Source organism: Physeter macrocephalus, chromosome 2 (assembly GCF_002837175.3).
Source record: "Physeter macrocephalus isolate SW-GA chromosome 2, ASM283717v5, whole genome shotgun sequence".
NCBI classification, from domain to species: Eukaryota; Metazoa; Chordata; class Mammalia; order Artiodactyla; family Physeteridae; genus Physeter; species Physeter macrocephalus.
Window position 1 is genome coordinate 114,402,411 of NC_041215.1, and position 15,831 is coordinate 114,418,241.

Below are 15,831 nucleotides of genomic sequence, written 5' to 3' on the forward strand. Positions count from 1 at the left end.
AAAATTATTATTAAGAAGAAAAATTTCTATTAGAAAAACAAAAAACGGGTCGGTCTAACCATAGGACAAATGGTGGAAACAAAGCTATACAGACAAAATCTCACACAGCAGCACACACATATACACTCACAAAAAGAAAAAAGGGGAAAATAATAGTATATCTTGCTCCCAAAGTCCACCTCCTCAACTTGGGATATTTTGCTGTCTATTCAGGTTTTCCACAGATGCAGGGCACTTCAAGTTGATTGTGGAGCTTTAATCCGCTGCTTCTGAGGCTGCTGGGAAAGACCTCCCCCTCTCCTCTTTGTTCGCACAGCTCTTGGGGTTCAGCTTTGGCCTTGGCCCCGCCTCTGCGTGTAGGTCGTCCGAGGGCGTCTGCCCTTTGCTCAGACAGGACGGGGTTAAAGGAGCAGGTGATTCGGGGGCTCTGGCACAGGCCGGGGGTTGGGAGGGGCACGGATGCAAGGCGAGCCTGCGGCAGCAGAGGCCAGCATGACGAAAAAAAAAGTCTCTTGTCTCTTCGGTAGCTCCGCGCCCGTTTCTGGAGCTCCTTTAAGCGGCGCGCTTAAACCCCTCTCCTCGCGCACCAGGAAGCAAAAGAGGGAAAAAAAGGTCTCTTGCCTCTCCGGCAGCTCGAGACTTCAACACGACTCCCTCCCGGCTAGCCGTGGCGCACTAGCCCCTTCAGGCTGTGTTCACGCCGCCAACCCCAGTCCTCTCCCTGGGATCCGACCGAAGCCCGGGCCTCAGCTCCCCGCCCCCGCCCGCCCCGGCCAGTGTCCTGAGCGCCAAGGGCCTTTAATCCACACAGCCAGGTACGTGGGGAGTTTCTTGCCTTTTGTGAGGTCTGAGGTCTTCTGCCAGCGTTCGGTGGGTGTTCTATAGGAGAAGTTCCACGTGTAGCTGTATTTCTGATGTATCTGTGAGGAGGAAGGTGATCTCCGCGTCTTACTCTTCCGCCATCTTGCCTGCTTCTCCCCTGTATTTCTTAATTAATGCCTTTTTCACACTTTCACACCTGCAACCTTAGTTTGATTCTTGCAGACAATTGAATAGTGTAGTTTTAATGGGCTACAATATTTAATATTTTTAAAAATCTGGTTTTAGTGTTTTGTTCCCAACATTTCTGCTGCACAGAAGGGTTTCCTTAGTAATTATTAATCTCATATTGGAAAAAAAAATTCTACAAACGTTTTTTCTTACTTTCCTTCCATCCATCTATCCATAAGTATTTCTTGAGTACCATCTGTATCTGTGTATCAGGAACTATGTTACCTATCGGAGTTAAGCTGAAACAGACATGGTTACTATTCTAAGAGAATTCAGAATGAATTCAGCATTATTCTGAAGGGAAAAGGTTTTGACTACTCTATATATAATGTTCACCCTCCATGAGTTTAATGAACAAAGGTGATAAATCTGAATTTTCAACAGTCCCCTAGCTTAGGAAAGAAGAGTTGGACAAAGCCAGGTTGAGCTGGACTGTTTCCAATTTAATGCCTGGTAGCTCCAAAGCCTACTGTATTCCTTATATGTGATTTATCTATGTGACATCTAAAATGAGATCTACCCAGAGCATTTCAGTGGAGAGGATAAACATGGCCTCTGAAGGGTCCCTTGTGCGTCTCCTAACAGGAAGGGAAATATTTTAACTATGGCTCAATATCTCACTGGGAACTTTCTTCCAGTCCTCGGTTCTCGGGTGTGCAGTACCTCCGGAGGCCTGATTTCACAGGGAAAAGAGACTGTATATGTAAATAATTTTTAGTGTCACTTAGCTTTATAACCTACTTCTCTAGTAGAGTGTTTTGAAAATGAGGACAGGAAAAAGAGGAATTAGTCAGATACTAGCCTATGTAAATGGGAGAAACATTTTGGGGCACTGAGACTTTGCCAATGCTGTCCAAATCTGCTTATTTCCATGTTTCAATCTACTACATCATTCTTTTTCATTATTTATTGTGATAATTCTTTTAAAACTATTTGAGAAAATACACTACTTAAAAATAAGAATCTGACATTTCCATTTAGCTTAGTGATAGCATAGTTATTTAATATTTCTACCTCCTGTCAATCAGACCCAATTGAAGATCTTAACTATAGAATAAAACAAAAATTTAAACAAATATTTGTCACCTTAACAACTAATTTTAAAAAATAAGTGCTGATTATTGCATTAAGCATTATTTCAATTCACAGGCAATCGCCTCTGACAATGCATTATTCATCATAGAAGTTAGCAAATATAGCTAAGTTCATCTTTTATGCTTGTCCAGAAGATGCTACTAAAAATGTAGCTCTTGTATTTTTTTTTAAGGAGCTAGAGTCCCTGAGCCACTTTGATAATTTTAAGAGTCATAAAATCATGCTGGAAGTTTTGCTTTTATTTGGAATTGCCTGACAGCAGAGATGGGATTTAATATATATTAAGTACCTCTGTACTGCTTTCTGCAAGTAATATGCCAGGACAGTTGAAGAGTTACAAAATATAAAGTCACTGACAACCATAAACGATTATATCCTCAAACTGCCTCTAGTTAAAGGTGATGAAGTTACATCCCGGTATTCTTCTTTCAGTTCTTTTAAAAGCTGGCATTCTTGACCTCTTAACGCTACATTTACTGGGGAAGAGTGAGAGAACAGTATCTTTTTTATGACCATGAATTTTAAAAAAGGGAAGTGGAACATTTTTGAAAGTCTACACTAAACCAGCTCCTGTTCTTGGCCAGACAATAAAAAGATGAATAAGTCAATGTTCTGCCCTCAAGGAGCTTTCAAGGACCAGGAAATAGGCAGAAATATTGGTAAATATATTTGCCTATATAGGCAAATAATTACAATAATCAAAACATAGGTATGTATAAAGTAGAGAAAAAAGGTTTAAAAAAAAAAGGCTCTTCAGATGGACATTTCAAATGGGCTTGGATATCTTGTTTGCCCCGTAGAGAAGGGGAGGGAAGAAAAGTTCCAGGCTGAAAGATTAACCTAAGCAACAACACAGAGGCATGGATGAGCACAACTGTTTGGGACCATAATGAATACTTTATGGTCCCTTGAGCAGTTTGCACAGAAAGAGCTGTTGAAGTATGAGCTTACAAAGTGTCTTGAAAGTCTCGGTTGGTGTTTACCCTGTACAGGTATTATGGTGTAGGTCAAGGTTTTTGAGCTTTGAATTGATGTGGTTTGACCTGCAAGGTAGAAGAGGGTGTCAGGGTATGCTTCCTAAAAGTTAGTGTTGACACTTGAGTACCTTGTGCAAAATGCTGATTTTATAGTCTGCAATGAGGTATAGGAATCCATATTTTTAAAAAGCAATCCCAGGGATTCTAATGATAATGTTTCCAAGACGAAAAAGCATATATAAAAAAAATAATGGTTTGGCATATAATTCCAAACTCTGTTAACATTATGGCTATATTTTGTGACAGTCAGATCTGATCAGATGCTTGGTAACCAAACGTACAGAATTAAACAGTGTAAAAATCTAGCAGTCTCTCATTTCTCAGTATTTACTCTGATTTGTGACTATATTTCCATCAATTTGCATTTTCTTTTCCCCCAGGAGTCCTAGAAAATGCATAGTTTTTCTTTCAATTTTAAATTATTATAAATCACCCATATGATAGTAAAGTCACAACATGATTCCAGCAAATGATATATTAGTAGGGTTAATAATATTAATGTAAGGTGGAATTGCTTTTTTTTATCAGATGTTAAACTTCCCTTATTCTTACCTGACAGTTCTCATTGTTTTGTGTTTATTCATCTTCACACTTTTGTCCTGTAATCTGAGCTTTCATTTTCTTCTAGTCTTAATTCAATCTTCCTATATTATCTATGATTTGAAAGTGAATTATTGAATGGAAACTTTACTGTTATACATTTTGCTGTTCAGAAAAAAGATGGGCAGGTATTTTCACTAACTAGAAAGACGAATTTAAAAATTAAAAGTATATATATGTGGAATTTTTCATCTAGCAGTAAATTAAATCAGGAGTTAGTTGTTTAAAATGTTTTACTGATCACTGTATTGAAAAAAAATAAGTAATATCAACCTCATTGTTATTCATTTCAAGCAATCTAAAGCCAAAGGATTGAGAGGGGCATATATGATCATGTGATCAAGATTAATTTTGGACAAAAGGGTGAAATATATCAAGTTTAGTCTGCAGCACTTCTATCCACCCTTTCCTCAAAGGCTCAGCAACCTAGGACTAATCTGTGACTGCCAGAGCACACAGTATCTCCAAGCCCAGTACCACTTCAGATAGGATTACAGAGAAATAGCTGATAGGCTAACAGTTAATGTGGCACACAGAATTGTGCAAAGGTTTGAAAGTACTGAGCCTACTGAGTAAATTTTCATTTCTTCTGAGGCCTTCTGTAAACACAAATCAATCTAGAGTCGATATGATAATAGCAGAAACCCCAGGTACAAAACCTATAAGAGTGCCATTTTTCGGACTTCGCTGGTGGCGCAGTGGTTAAAAATCCACCTGCCAATGTAGGGACACGGGTTTGATCCCTGGTCCGGGAAGATTCCACATGCTGCAGAGCAACTAAGCCCATGTGCCACAACTACTGAGCCTGTGCTCTAGAGCCCGCAAGCCACAGCTACTGAGCTCGCATACCACAACTACTGAAGCCCGCACACCTAGAGCCATGCTCCGCAGCAAGAGAAGCCACCGCAATGAGAAGCCCGTGCACCGCAACGAAGAGTAGCCCCCGCTCGCTGCAACTAGAGAAAGCCCACGCGCAGCACTGAAGACCCAAGGCAGCAAAAAATAAAATAAAATAATAAATTAATTAAATAAAAGAGTGCCATTTTCAAAACCTCTTAAATCATACATAAGGGTAAACAGGTACTTTATTAACATGCTGAGTTTAGATGTTTCTACCTGTAGATTCAAGGAGAATGGCGAGATCTACTCAAATTTCAGTGTCAAAAAGAAATTTGATGATAACCTATTTAAAACTTAAAATTGTTACTTATCACTTACATCTACAGCCTCACGTGATCATAAGAGTGACTGATAGAAATGACATTAACATACTAAAGGAATTGTATTTCTCATTGAATATAAAGATCTGATATTATGCTATCTATATTACTATTCCATACATTCTATACTTCTCCCAGCATACCTTCAAACTCCTGAAAGCTACAACAATCAACAGAGACAAACTTCAAAGAGAACAATAGCAAAGGGGCCAAATACTTTTGTAAAAGTCATACTATCAGCAAAACAATTTGACTCAAATTATAAGAAAAAAATTAAATTTTTTTCCTGAAAAACTGGAAGATTTCATATTTGATACTGTCAAACATTTCTTTCAAATCAAGCAATTAGAAAGCATTAATTATCACAGTTCATAGCTGTGAGCACAGAGTAGAATATAGGAATTCCACCCACTGAGGAACATAATTATCTCCAATCAATGTCAAAGGTATTTCTAAAACATACAAATAAGAGGTATGAACAGACTGGGGAAACTTACCAGCAGACTTAATATATTAAGACCTGTCTGCTGTTTGCAACCAACTACAGTGATAAGAATAGGTAGATTTATGAGCACTTATGATGAACCAGCCAGGGCCACCAAAAACAGCCAAGAGCATCCTGCAGAGTGTAGTCTATCTAGATGATACTCCCTTGAAGGTCTGCAGTGTACAGCTTTATGTGGTGGCAGCCCTTTCAGGAACATTCTAAGAATTTTATGTATATTAATTAACTCAAATACCCTAATAGGCTGATACTCTCCAAAGTTTATATGTCCAGCCCAGACCATGTGCAAACAGGTTTATACTTCGAACTGTCTATGCAATATCAATACCTGTATGATTAGCAGGCCTTTAAATATTTACCTGTCCAAAAATTAATCCCTGATCTTCCCATCCCACCAAAAAAATTATCTCTGTAAAGCCTTCTCTGTCTCAGTCAATGGCAGCACAATCCTTCCAGAGGCTCATGTTAGACAGTTTGAAGTCATTCTCAGCAATACTTTTTCTCTCACATCCCAGATCCAAATTCATTAGCATATCCAGTTGACCCTAACTTCAAAATATATCTAGTGTCCAGTAATTTCCCACCACCTGCACCACTAAGCCACTGTCATCTCTTGCTTGGATTAATGAAATAACCTCCTAACTTGTGTCCTAGTTTCCACTCTGGATCCTTTACAATCTCTTCTCAATGTATTAGCCAGTGTGATGTTCTTAGACTAGGTCAAATCCCAATAACTTCCCATCTCTCTCAGACTAACAGCCAAAGTTCCTTACAATGGTCTTCAAGACACTAGAATACTTGGTTCTCTCCTTCTTGCCTCCATAACCTTACCTCCTGCTATTCCCCTTCTGGCTCACTCCCCTCACTCTCACTCCTGCTGTTTCTAGGACATAAACTAGGTGCATGACCCACTCAGGGTCCCTTCTGTTTCACTTCCCTGGACCTCTCTTTCTCTGATAGCTTGCAGTCAGATGGTTCACCTGCTTTCTTGCTTTTCTTAGATGCCACTTCTCAGTGAGGTCTTCTCTTACCCACATTATTTGTATTAACTATTTCAGATGTATTTGCTAGATTTTATTTCGAACACATGTTCAAATTAAACTGCTATAAAATGAAAAGTGTAAAAGAAGAAAATAAATATCATGCATAAACTTTGCACTTTGGTGTTTTTCATTTTTTTGAAGTATATATAATTGTTTTTAAGTTAATATAATACTCTATATAGTTTTGTAATGTTCTATTTTCACTCTATATTTTATCCTGTACAGTTTCAAGGGATGTTAAATAAATGTGATTTTTTTGGGGGGTGGATTTACCTCCCATCATACAGACAAACTAAAATTCAATGAACTTTTTTGCTTTATGGAATACTTAGGAGATGCAGGAGATCAATACATATTTTTTAAATGAAAATACACATTAAGAAAATATCACTAATTTCATGTCATATTTTAAAGATTTAAAGGTCATGGAGGGACGATTTGGATATCATAAAGAACTTGACTATGTCTTTCTTTATATACTTCTGGAAAACATTGATGGAATCTGGAACCGATGTTTGGATCTGTAGATGACTGGCACATGTATCAGAACATTTGATAAAAGGATTGATGTCCTGGCAGGCTTAGATTGATCTACTGGTTCTAGTGGTGTGTCAAAGGCCTCTGTACATATCTATCATATTTGACCTTTTAATCACTGAGTTGGATAAAACAATGAAATATGCTTACCATTTTTGAAAATGACACAAATCTGGACGAAGCAGTGCTTGCTCATACACAGGATAATGGTTCAGATTTTAAAAGCATTTGGTGGCAAAATGAGTCAAAAGTAACAACAAGAAATTTAAAAGAATCAGTGTAAAATTCATGCATTTATGGTTTTAAATCAGTATTTCATGTGAATATCAACAGACTGATAAACACATAACATAGAGTCTATCTGGCATGGGACAGGTAAGAATTTCAATTCTCACTCTGTTACTGTGTCATTCCTTAGTCAGGTTAGTTAACTTCTCTATTTTTTTTTTAAGTGTTTATCTTATACATGGAGGCTTACACTATGTTGCATAATCCAATCTAGACATCATCATCAGCAACATCATCAACCTTACCACATCATCTACCATTTATTGAGCATTTTCTACATTCTAACTAGTAGACTAAGGGCTTTCCACATAGTATCTCATTTAATTTACACAATAACATTATAAATACTCTTATTTGTTCCACTTTATAGGTAAGAAAAGAGAAAGCAGCCTTTAAATGGAAAAAGAGACTACTCCCTTTACAGCATGTCAGAACTTTTTATACTTAGCATATTTGCTTGTCAAAAGTTTTTGTTCCTGCCCATTTTTTAACTTCTAATTGACATTGACTTTGCTTCTATTATTTTTTTATTAAGGTTCAACTGGAAATGGGGCTAAAATAAGTGTCAATTAAATATACACATTTTAGCAATTGGCAGTTATAACTGTAATAGGAAATTATACCCCCAGTTGAGAGAAGATAAAATATTTTAAAATACTATTATTTAAAAATACTCTTGAATACACAACCAATTTACAATATTGTCATTTACTGCTCTAAGAGTTCATATATATGCTGGTAAATGCAGAAAACATAAGCTTTGATATCACTTTTATCTGCATTCAGTTTTAGTTATTTACAATTAGTGGGACCTTAGGCAACAAACTGTACCTAAGAGCTGACTTTCCTCATTTATAAAATACAGATGATGATACTTACTATATATGTTAGGAGTGATTAAGTGGAATGGCATATGCAAAGTGCCTGGCACATCATAAGCTTCAATCACTGTTAGTTCCGTTTTCCCTCCCTCACAACGCTGTATATAAAAACATAAAGAAAAACAAAGTGAGACAAAGAGATGGAGATAGTCAGCAGAGGTGACACGGTAGACAAATGAAGTAACCTGGAGACAGAAGCATTTATGCAGAGTTGAAATGATCACTAAGGTACCACAGTCAAACTATAGGAAAGAGGGAGGATGTGACATCTTAGGAACTTTGACAGGCTCAGCAGACACAGACAGTGGATTTCAGAGGTCTCTGCATGCTTCAGCAAAGTTTGAGAAGTCATAGTCTCAGCAGGAATGTTACTAATAATCCAAATGCAGTGAAATTTCACTCTGCTACTGAATATTTCACTCTTGAATATTTCGCTTAGTTGCATAAATGAAGGGAAAGAGAACAGAGAATATTTCAAGGTATGTGACAGAAAGAGAAACCCATGGTGGCAAAATACTTTGGATTACTGTATCCCATAACCCTCATCTGTGAGTTCTCTAGTCAGAGGTGCTAATGGATCCCTGAGGAACCATAAACATGCATATGTTCAGTTTGTGAGTGGTCTCATATTTGAGAAGCATGGTTCAACAGCCAAAATTCACATGAAAGAACTTTACTCCTCTCAAAGGGTATATTAAATGGGATACAAAGCATTGCTCATGGCCACCATTCTAAATATTTTCTCAACTCTCACTCTCTGAAGTGTCTCATTCACCACAACCCCATCTTCCAAGTTCTCTCTTTCTCTCTCTCCATGCCTTTTCCCATCACAAAGCTTTCATCTTTCTACTCTCCCCCATTGTATCATTATTATGGCATTGAATGACTTAGCCATTCTCCCTAAATAGTTTTTATCCCATCCAGCTCTCTGGTTAAATGATTCTCTGCCCATTTTTTAATGCACTTATATCCTAAGTGTGCAATGCAACATTCTAGGAGGACTTTGTGCGTGTGTGTGTGTGTGTGTGTGTGTGTGTGTGTGTGTGTGTGTGTGTCTGGAGGTGTGAGGGACAGTTTGGTCCAGTGTGCTGGAAATATCAGGCTGGCAGACACAGAATGTTTGAGCAGGTGGGAAAGGAAGACCTCAAATATTCCCACATTTGTCATTTATATCCTGTCAGAGTAGTCATTACTTGAGAAGCGATGTACTGGTTCTACATCACCATGAACATTACAAAATTCCCAATATCTGTGTGTGGCATGGTCTCCAAGAGCAGCCTGTTTTCATCTGGCTTCTACGTGACAGCTCCAAGAATAGACCTGTCTCCTCTATGAATTAATAAGAAATAGGCATTATCAAGGGAAAACTGAAATGGATGAAATTATTACAAGCTCCTTAAGGGAAGAAACCATTTTGTCTCCACAGTTCCTAACAGTACTCAAAACAGAGTAGGCTTCCCAGATCAAATAACCCAACATTTTCTTTACTATGAGACCAATATCTTCACACTATATTGATAACCCAGCTTCTTCCACCCTGAGTAAAATTTGAAAGGTCTTATAATGTCTGTGGTTTGAGACTTTATAATTATGTCTGGGGCCATTAATCTTGTGGCCTCCTTTTTTTATTATATCTGAGATTGAGACTGAGTTTTTGTTACAGATTGCTAGCCTGCAGCAGTCAGTTGGGGAAATGAGACATCACTGAGACAGATAACAAAGAAAAATGGGTAACAAATTGGAAAAGATTAGGTAGATCCATGGCACTATATTAAACAAACTCTTTGAGGTATAACAGCCAGAAGTCTCATCTTATGTTCCTACCATTCTTTCATCTGCCAAAGGGACTTAGCTGTTTTTATACACATATATTTTTTCCTCCCCCAAGTCCTCACACTTAAAATCAAAACAACCGCATTAACAAAGAGGCACATTTCTAAAATGCCACTGTAAGCCTAAGGAATGAAAATGTGATTTTAAAATTGATGAAGGTTATAAGAAAGTGACCCAAAAGGCATTACAGTAAGTAATAAGCCTAAAATGTCTTGGCATAAAATGTTTTCATTAAGTTGCCTTTGAAGTTCACACACAAAAACTATAACTCAAGATTAATGGATTTATAATATATTTTTAAAATAGTATTCCATCAGCAAGATATTTCAGTGGAGTCTCTTGCTGATGTACTACTAGATAGATCTGGAAACTGATCCATTATTTATAGAAAAAAATATAAATGATTTGTAAACTACTGCATATATATCTATTGTTTTCCTTTGAAAAGTCCTCATCAGCTGGCATATTAAAGAGTTAGTCATAGTTTAGATATAATGCAACTTTATCATGTAGGAGGCATCATTCTAAGCTACTTATTTCTCATGACAACCTTAGAAGGAAAATACTACTACAGATGAGGAAGCTGAGTCCTGAGAATCTTAATAACTTGCCCAAGATCATACAGTAAGTGATAGACCTGGGATTAGAGCCCAGAAATATAGGTTCCAGATTACACACTCTTAACTGATATAATTAAGTTTCTTATTTCTGCTAACAGATACAAGAATAGAATAGTCATGTTGGACAAAGGAGGACAGAGCACACAAAATAGATTAAAACACACATAGGAAGACTAACTTTGTCCCAATAAGGCCTGGTTTTGATAGGATTAGAGCAAATACCAAGTAAATTCAATGGATTTTAGGAGGTCAAGAAACCAGTAGGCAAGGATGTTGAATGAGATCATTAACACAAACTTATTGAATTATGGTTTTCTCAGGGAATATGCCCAGTAGTGGGATTGCTGGGTCATATGGTAGTTCTATTTTTAGTTTTTTAAGGAAACTCCATATTGTTTCGTGTAGTGGTTGTATCAGTTTACATTCCCACCAACAGTGCCGGAGGGTTCCCTTTTCATCACACCCTTTCCAGCATTTATTGTTTCTAGATTTTTTGATAATGGCCATTCTGACTGGTGTGAGGTGATATCTCTTGTAGTTTTGATTTGCATTTCTCTAATAAAGAGCGATGTTGAGCATCTTTTCATGTGCCTCTTGCCCATCTGTATGTCTTCCTTGGTGAAATGTCTATTTAGGTCTTCCACCCATTTTTTAATTGGATTGTTTGTTTTTTGATATTGAGCTCCATGAGCTGTTTGTATATTTTGGAGATTAATCTTTTGTCTGTTGTTTCATTTGCAAATATTTTCTCCCATTCTGAGGGTTGTCTTTTTGTCTTTTCCTAAGCTGGGGCGAAGTGAGAGTAGCACTGACATATATACACTATGGAATGTAAAATAGTTATCTACTGGGAAGCAGCAGCATAGCACAGGGAGATCACCTCGGTGCTTTGCGATGACCTAGAGGGGTGGCATAGGGAGGATGGGAGGGAGGCTCAAGAGGGAGGGGATATGGGGACATATGTATGCATATGGCTGATTCACTTTGGTGTACAACAGAAACTAGCATGGTATTGTGAAGCAATTATACTCCAATAAAGATCTATTAAAGGTGCAAAAAAAATGCATACTTATTCAAAGTCACCTAGGGAATGGCTTGCATGGAGTTAAAAGATGATTTGGGGTCATTTGCTAAATTCTTTGATGTACCTGAGGAACAAGCAGTATTTAGCATATGACTTCAATGAGCAGGATGGAGGGGGTACTACAAGTGGATGTGAAGAGCATTAAAAATGGTGTCCTTCCCCATCCCACCTTCCATCCCCACAGAGTTAGAGGCATATTTACTTATACATGGTGATGGGGAGCTAAGAGAAGGCTGATCACAGTCCCCAGCATTAGGATAGGATACAGAATAAGCAGTGCTTCATAGGAGGAGCAAATCTCAGTTATAAACACTAAAAATGTTAACAACAGCTAACATTTATTGAGCACTTACTATGTGGCAGGCATTGTTTTAAACATTTTCATTTATTATCTCAGTTAATTCTCATGTGAGAAAAATGCAGGATAAAGGAGCTAAGCAATGACTTAAGAAATTACAGTTAGAAGAAACTCTTGGAGTCAAGATTCAAACTCAGGTAGAAACCCAGAGCTTGAGCTCAGCCACTAGGCTACCATCTGAGGCAAAGAAGCAGAATAATAATTGTGCAAAGAGAATGAAGATGCAGGGGGCTTTGCTCTGGAATAGGGTTAGGTAAAAGCTTTTAGAAGGTAGGAAAAGAAGGGAGAGAAAGAACAATAATATCTAATTTTTCTCTATGATTATCCATTCAAATATTTTTAAAGTAACATATATTCTTACTCTAAATTAAGTTACTATTGATGAAACAATGTTTCGTGTTTTTTTTTTTTTTTCCCTCCCTCAGATAAAATGTCTGGTTCCACTGTTTGGATTAGTAGAAATAATTTATTATTTCATAAGAACGTTACAAAACTGCATGATATTAATTTATCTTTCTCTACTGATTCAAACAGGAAGATCCCTGTCAGTTATACAACCATAAGGAACTTCACACGTGTATTTATCCCACTAAAAATACACAGCAAATTTTTTCAATAAAATATTTGATATTTAAAATTATGCAACAAATAAAATTTAGAAATGAAGAGTGTTGGTTATCCATTTTATTGCTTTTAAAAATCTTTTAGTTTTATCATTGTATTTATTTCTAGCAAAGTAAATTTCTTTATTCTGAAAAACACATTTTTATAATTAACTATTAATAGTTAATTATCAACACAGTAACTAGTAACTTGGGCATATAGGTAGCTCTTCTGATGCTGTATTCTACTTCCCGAGTACAGAGTTTGAACTGATTCTATAGAAAATATTTTTTTAAAAGCTACTTAGATCAAAATCTTAGTTTAATAAAGTGTGAGGAGGTAGGAGAATAAAAGTGGCTTATCAGGACACCTAATTTTGAGATGACTTTTCCTTTGTACGTTTTTTTAATCAAGGTTTTTTTTTTTCTTTTATATATTTCTCTTACTTATACTTAAAGGAGAACTTTAAGAGAAATGTCACTGCGCAATTTCCTTTCCATTTTCTCTTCCCTGCTTAGAAAGAGCACCTACAATTTCCAAAAGAATCACCTCTAAATAGAACATAATTTGTTCATGCCAGGCAGCAAAGAATTAAATAGAAGTTGCATAGGGTTGCTTGCAACAATCTAGACTTGAAAGATTGCTAAGTGGGTTAGCAGTTTGATCTCCCTATTCATCTTTCCCCAGCTCACTGTAGGGATGCCGGCTCCCTTGCTCCAACCCTCCAGTACAACTAGCAGTCTTTCGCCCACCTCTGCTCCAAACTGCACAATAAAAGTGGCATAGTGAGTGGAACCAATAGGAGACTGAAGACGTCCGAAACGTCTTCTTTGCAAACGCTATGAAAGGGAAAACCTGAATACACCATTTTCAGTTACTTTTTCGTTTCAGTTCCTAGCTTTCTCTAAGTGATGAGAAATTAGAGAAGAAAAGGAAAATGTAAGCTCTTTAAATTCTACTTAATTGTGCAATTGAGTTTCAGGAAAACAATTACATTAATAAGCAGGAATAAGCATGTGAATGGTAAGGAAATCTATGAATGATGGTTGTAGAACAGGACACAGACATAAACATAATCACTTTTAACCCATTACAGAGTAAACAAATCAGAGAAAAATAGTAGAGGGTAAAACTGAGTGGATTCAGCACAATTTTCATTCAATTCTACATAGTTGCTTTAAACACCAGTATACAAACAGGGCTTTAGGTTTAAAAAAAAAAATCAGCCATGGAATGCTTTGTAATCTCTTTCACATTAATCAAGTACTTGTTATGTGAGTCCACATAGAATTTTATTTGGTTTGGATAAGTCTCAAACTTTGTGAAAATTTAAGTCAATTTTGATCAACTTAGCATTTCAACCCCTACACATAATTCTTCCAAGCTTAGAATTATTTGTAAATCCTCTTATAGCAGGATGACTCAAAACATTATATAGGGGGACATTTTTTTTAATTGTGGAAAAAATACAATAAAAAATGTGGAAAATCACCAGAGGTCTCTTATTGACAGTCACTTTACATTAATGTTCCTAGCTTTACATTTTAAATATATTTTTTTTATTGTGGAAAAATATGCATAACATAAATTTTACCATCTTAACTGTTTTTAAGTGTACAGGTCGGGGTACTAATACATTCACATTGTATAACAATTACCACCATCTACCCCATAACTCTTTCCATCTTATAAAACTGAAATATACTCATTAAACAATAGCTCCCCATTCTCCCTGCCCCTCCAGCCCCTGCAACCACCACTATATTTTCTGTCTTTATGATTTTGACTACTCTAAGTATTGCATATAAGTAAGGATCATATGGTAATGTGTCTTCTTATGACTGGTTTATTTCACTTAGCATAATTTCCTCAAGGTTCAGCCCGGTTGTAGTGTATGTCAGAATTTCGTGCTTTTCTTTTTTTTTTTTTTTTTTTTTGTGGTATGCGGGCCTCCCTCTGTTGTGGCCTCTCCCGTTGCGGAGCACAGGCTCCGGACGCGCAGGCTCAGCGGCCATGGCTCACGGGCCCAGCCGCTCCGCGGCATGTGGGATCCTCCCGGACCGGGGCGCGAACCCGGTTCCCCTGCATCGGCAGGCGGACGCGCAACCACTGCGCCACCGGGGAAGCCCCCTCGTGCTTTTCAAGGCAGAATAACATTCCATTGTATGTATATACCACCTTTTGCCTATCCATTCGCCCATCTATAAGACACTTGGGAAAGATTTATTTTTGATTATATTACTTTTATTAGATTTTCTGTGATTGTTACCCAATTCAAACAAAGTGTGTAGCTCTTATTACTTTTTTTTCCAATAAGAAAGACATTATTCATTGCTAAAGATCTCCAATTCCAAAAACTTTCCATTTCTAAAAATGTTAGGAGTTACTACTTCAAAGAAAAGCTGATTAATCTGATTGCATGGCCTTTTTCCACTCTGAACAGTGTGAAAACCATTTTCATAATATCAGCAACTTTCAGTTAAGTAATGATATTTTTTTTCAATGAAAATTTCCATAAGTGAAAAGACTTGTTAAAATCTAAAGTAATCTCAGAAAAACAAGAAAATCTTGATGGTTGCCCTTAACTTGACAATTTGAACCCTAGAGACCTGCTATTTCATAAAATTTTGATCTTTTCACACCGTTCACTGGAAGAAAGAGAGTCCTTATTGCTAAAAATTTCTCTCAGCCACCCCAAATGGGGCTCTTAATACCTACCTTACAGACTTTCTATAAGAATTAGAAATAGAGTTCTTTCAGTGTGTCATATATCAGGCCCAAAAGGTCACAGGCCCTTAAAGCATTGCTATAGTTATTAATGAAATTAGTGAAGGAAGTTTCACATGACAACAGAGCGCTACATATTCTCTAAGAGGGGACTCATGTATTTGGTGGTCGCTCATTTGCATCAGGCCTATGCATTCTACACAAATTTTGAATCAGCAAAGGTCTGAGATGTCTTAATCATAATAAGCTTTGCTAATCATTTTACAAGCATACAAATCCTACACCAGATCAGTGCTACTTAAACCTGTCGCTAGAATCAATTAGAGAACTTTGATGATAGGTAGGCTCCC

General features: G+C 37.1%; 1 protein-coding gene across 5 annotated transcripts in view; it reads right to left on the minus strand.

The window, feature by feature from the left end:
• Positions 1 to 15,831, minus strand: part of ERBB4 (erb-b2 receptor tyrosine kinase 4) — a 1,129,074-nt gene that overhangs the window by 358,067 nt on the left and 755,176 nt on the right. Inside the window, exon 2 of one of the 5 annotated variants that reach the window (XM_028481581.2) lies at positions 8,255 to 8,354. The exons of the other annotated variants lie outside the window; for them this stretch is intronic. Within the exon in view, the coding sequence (XP_028337382.1) occupies positions 8,255 to 8,354 (100 nt within the window). The remainder of the gene's footprint in view (positions 1 to 8,254; positions 8,355 to 15,831) is intronic. 5 annotated transcript variants of the gene reach the window in all.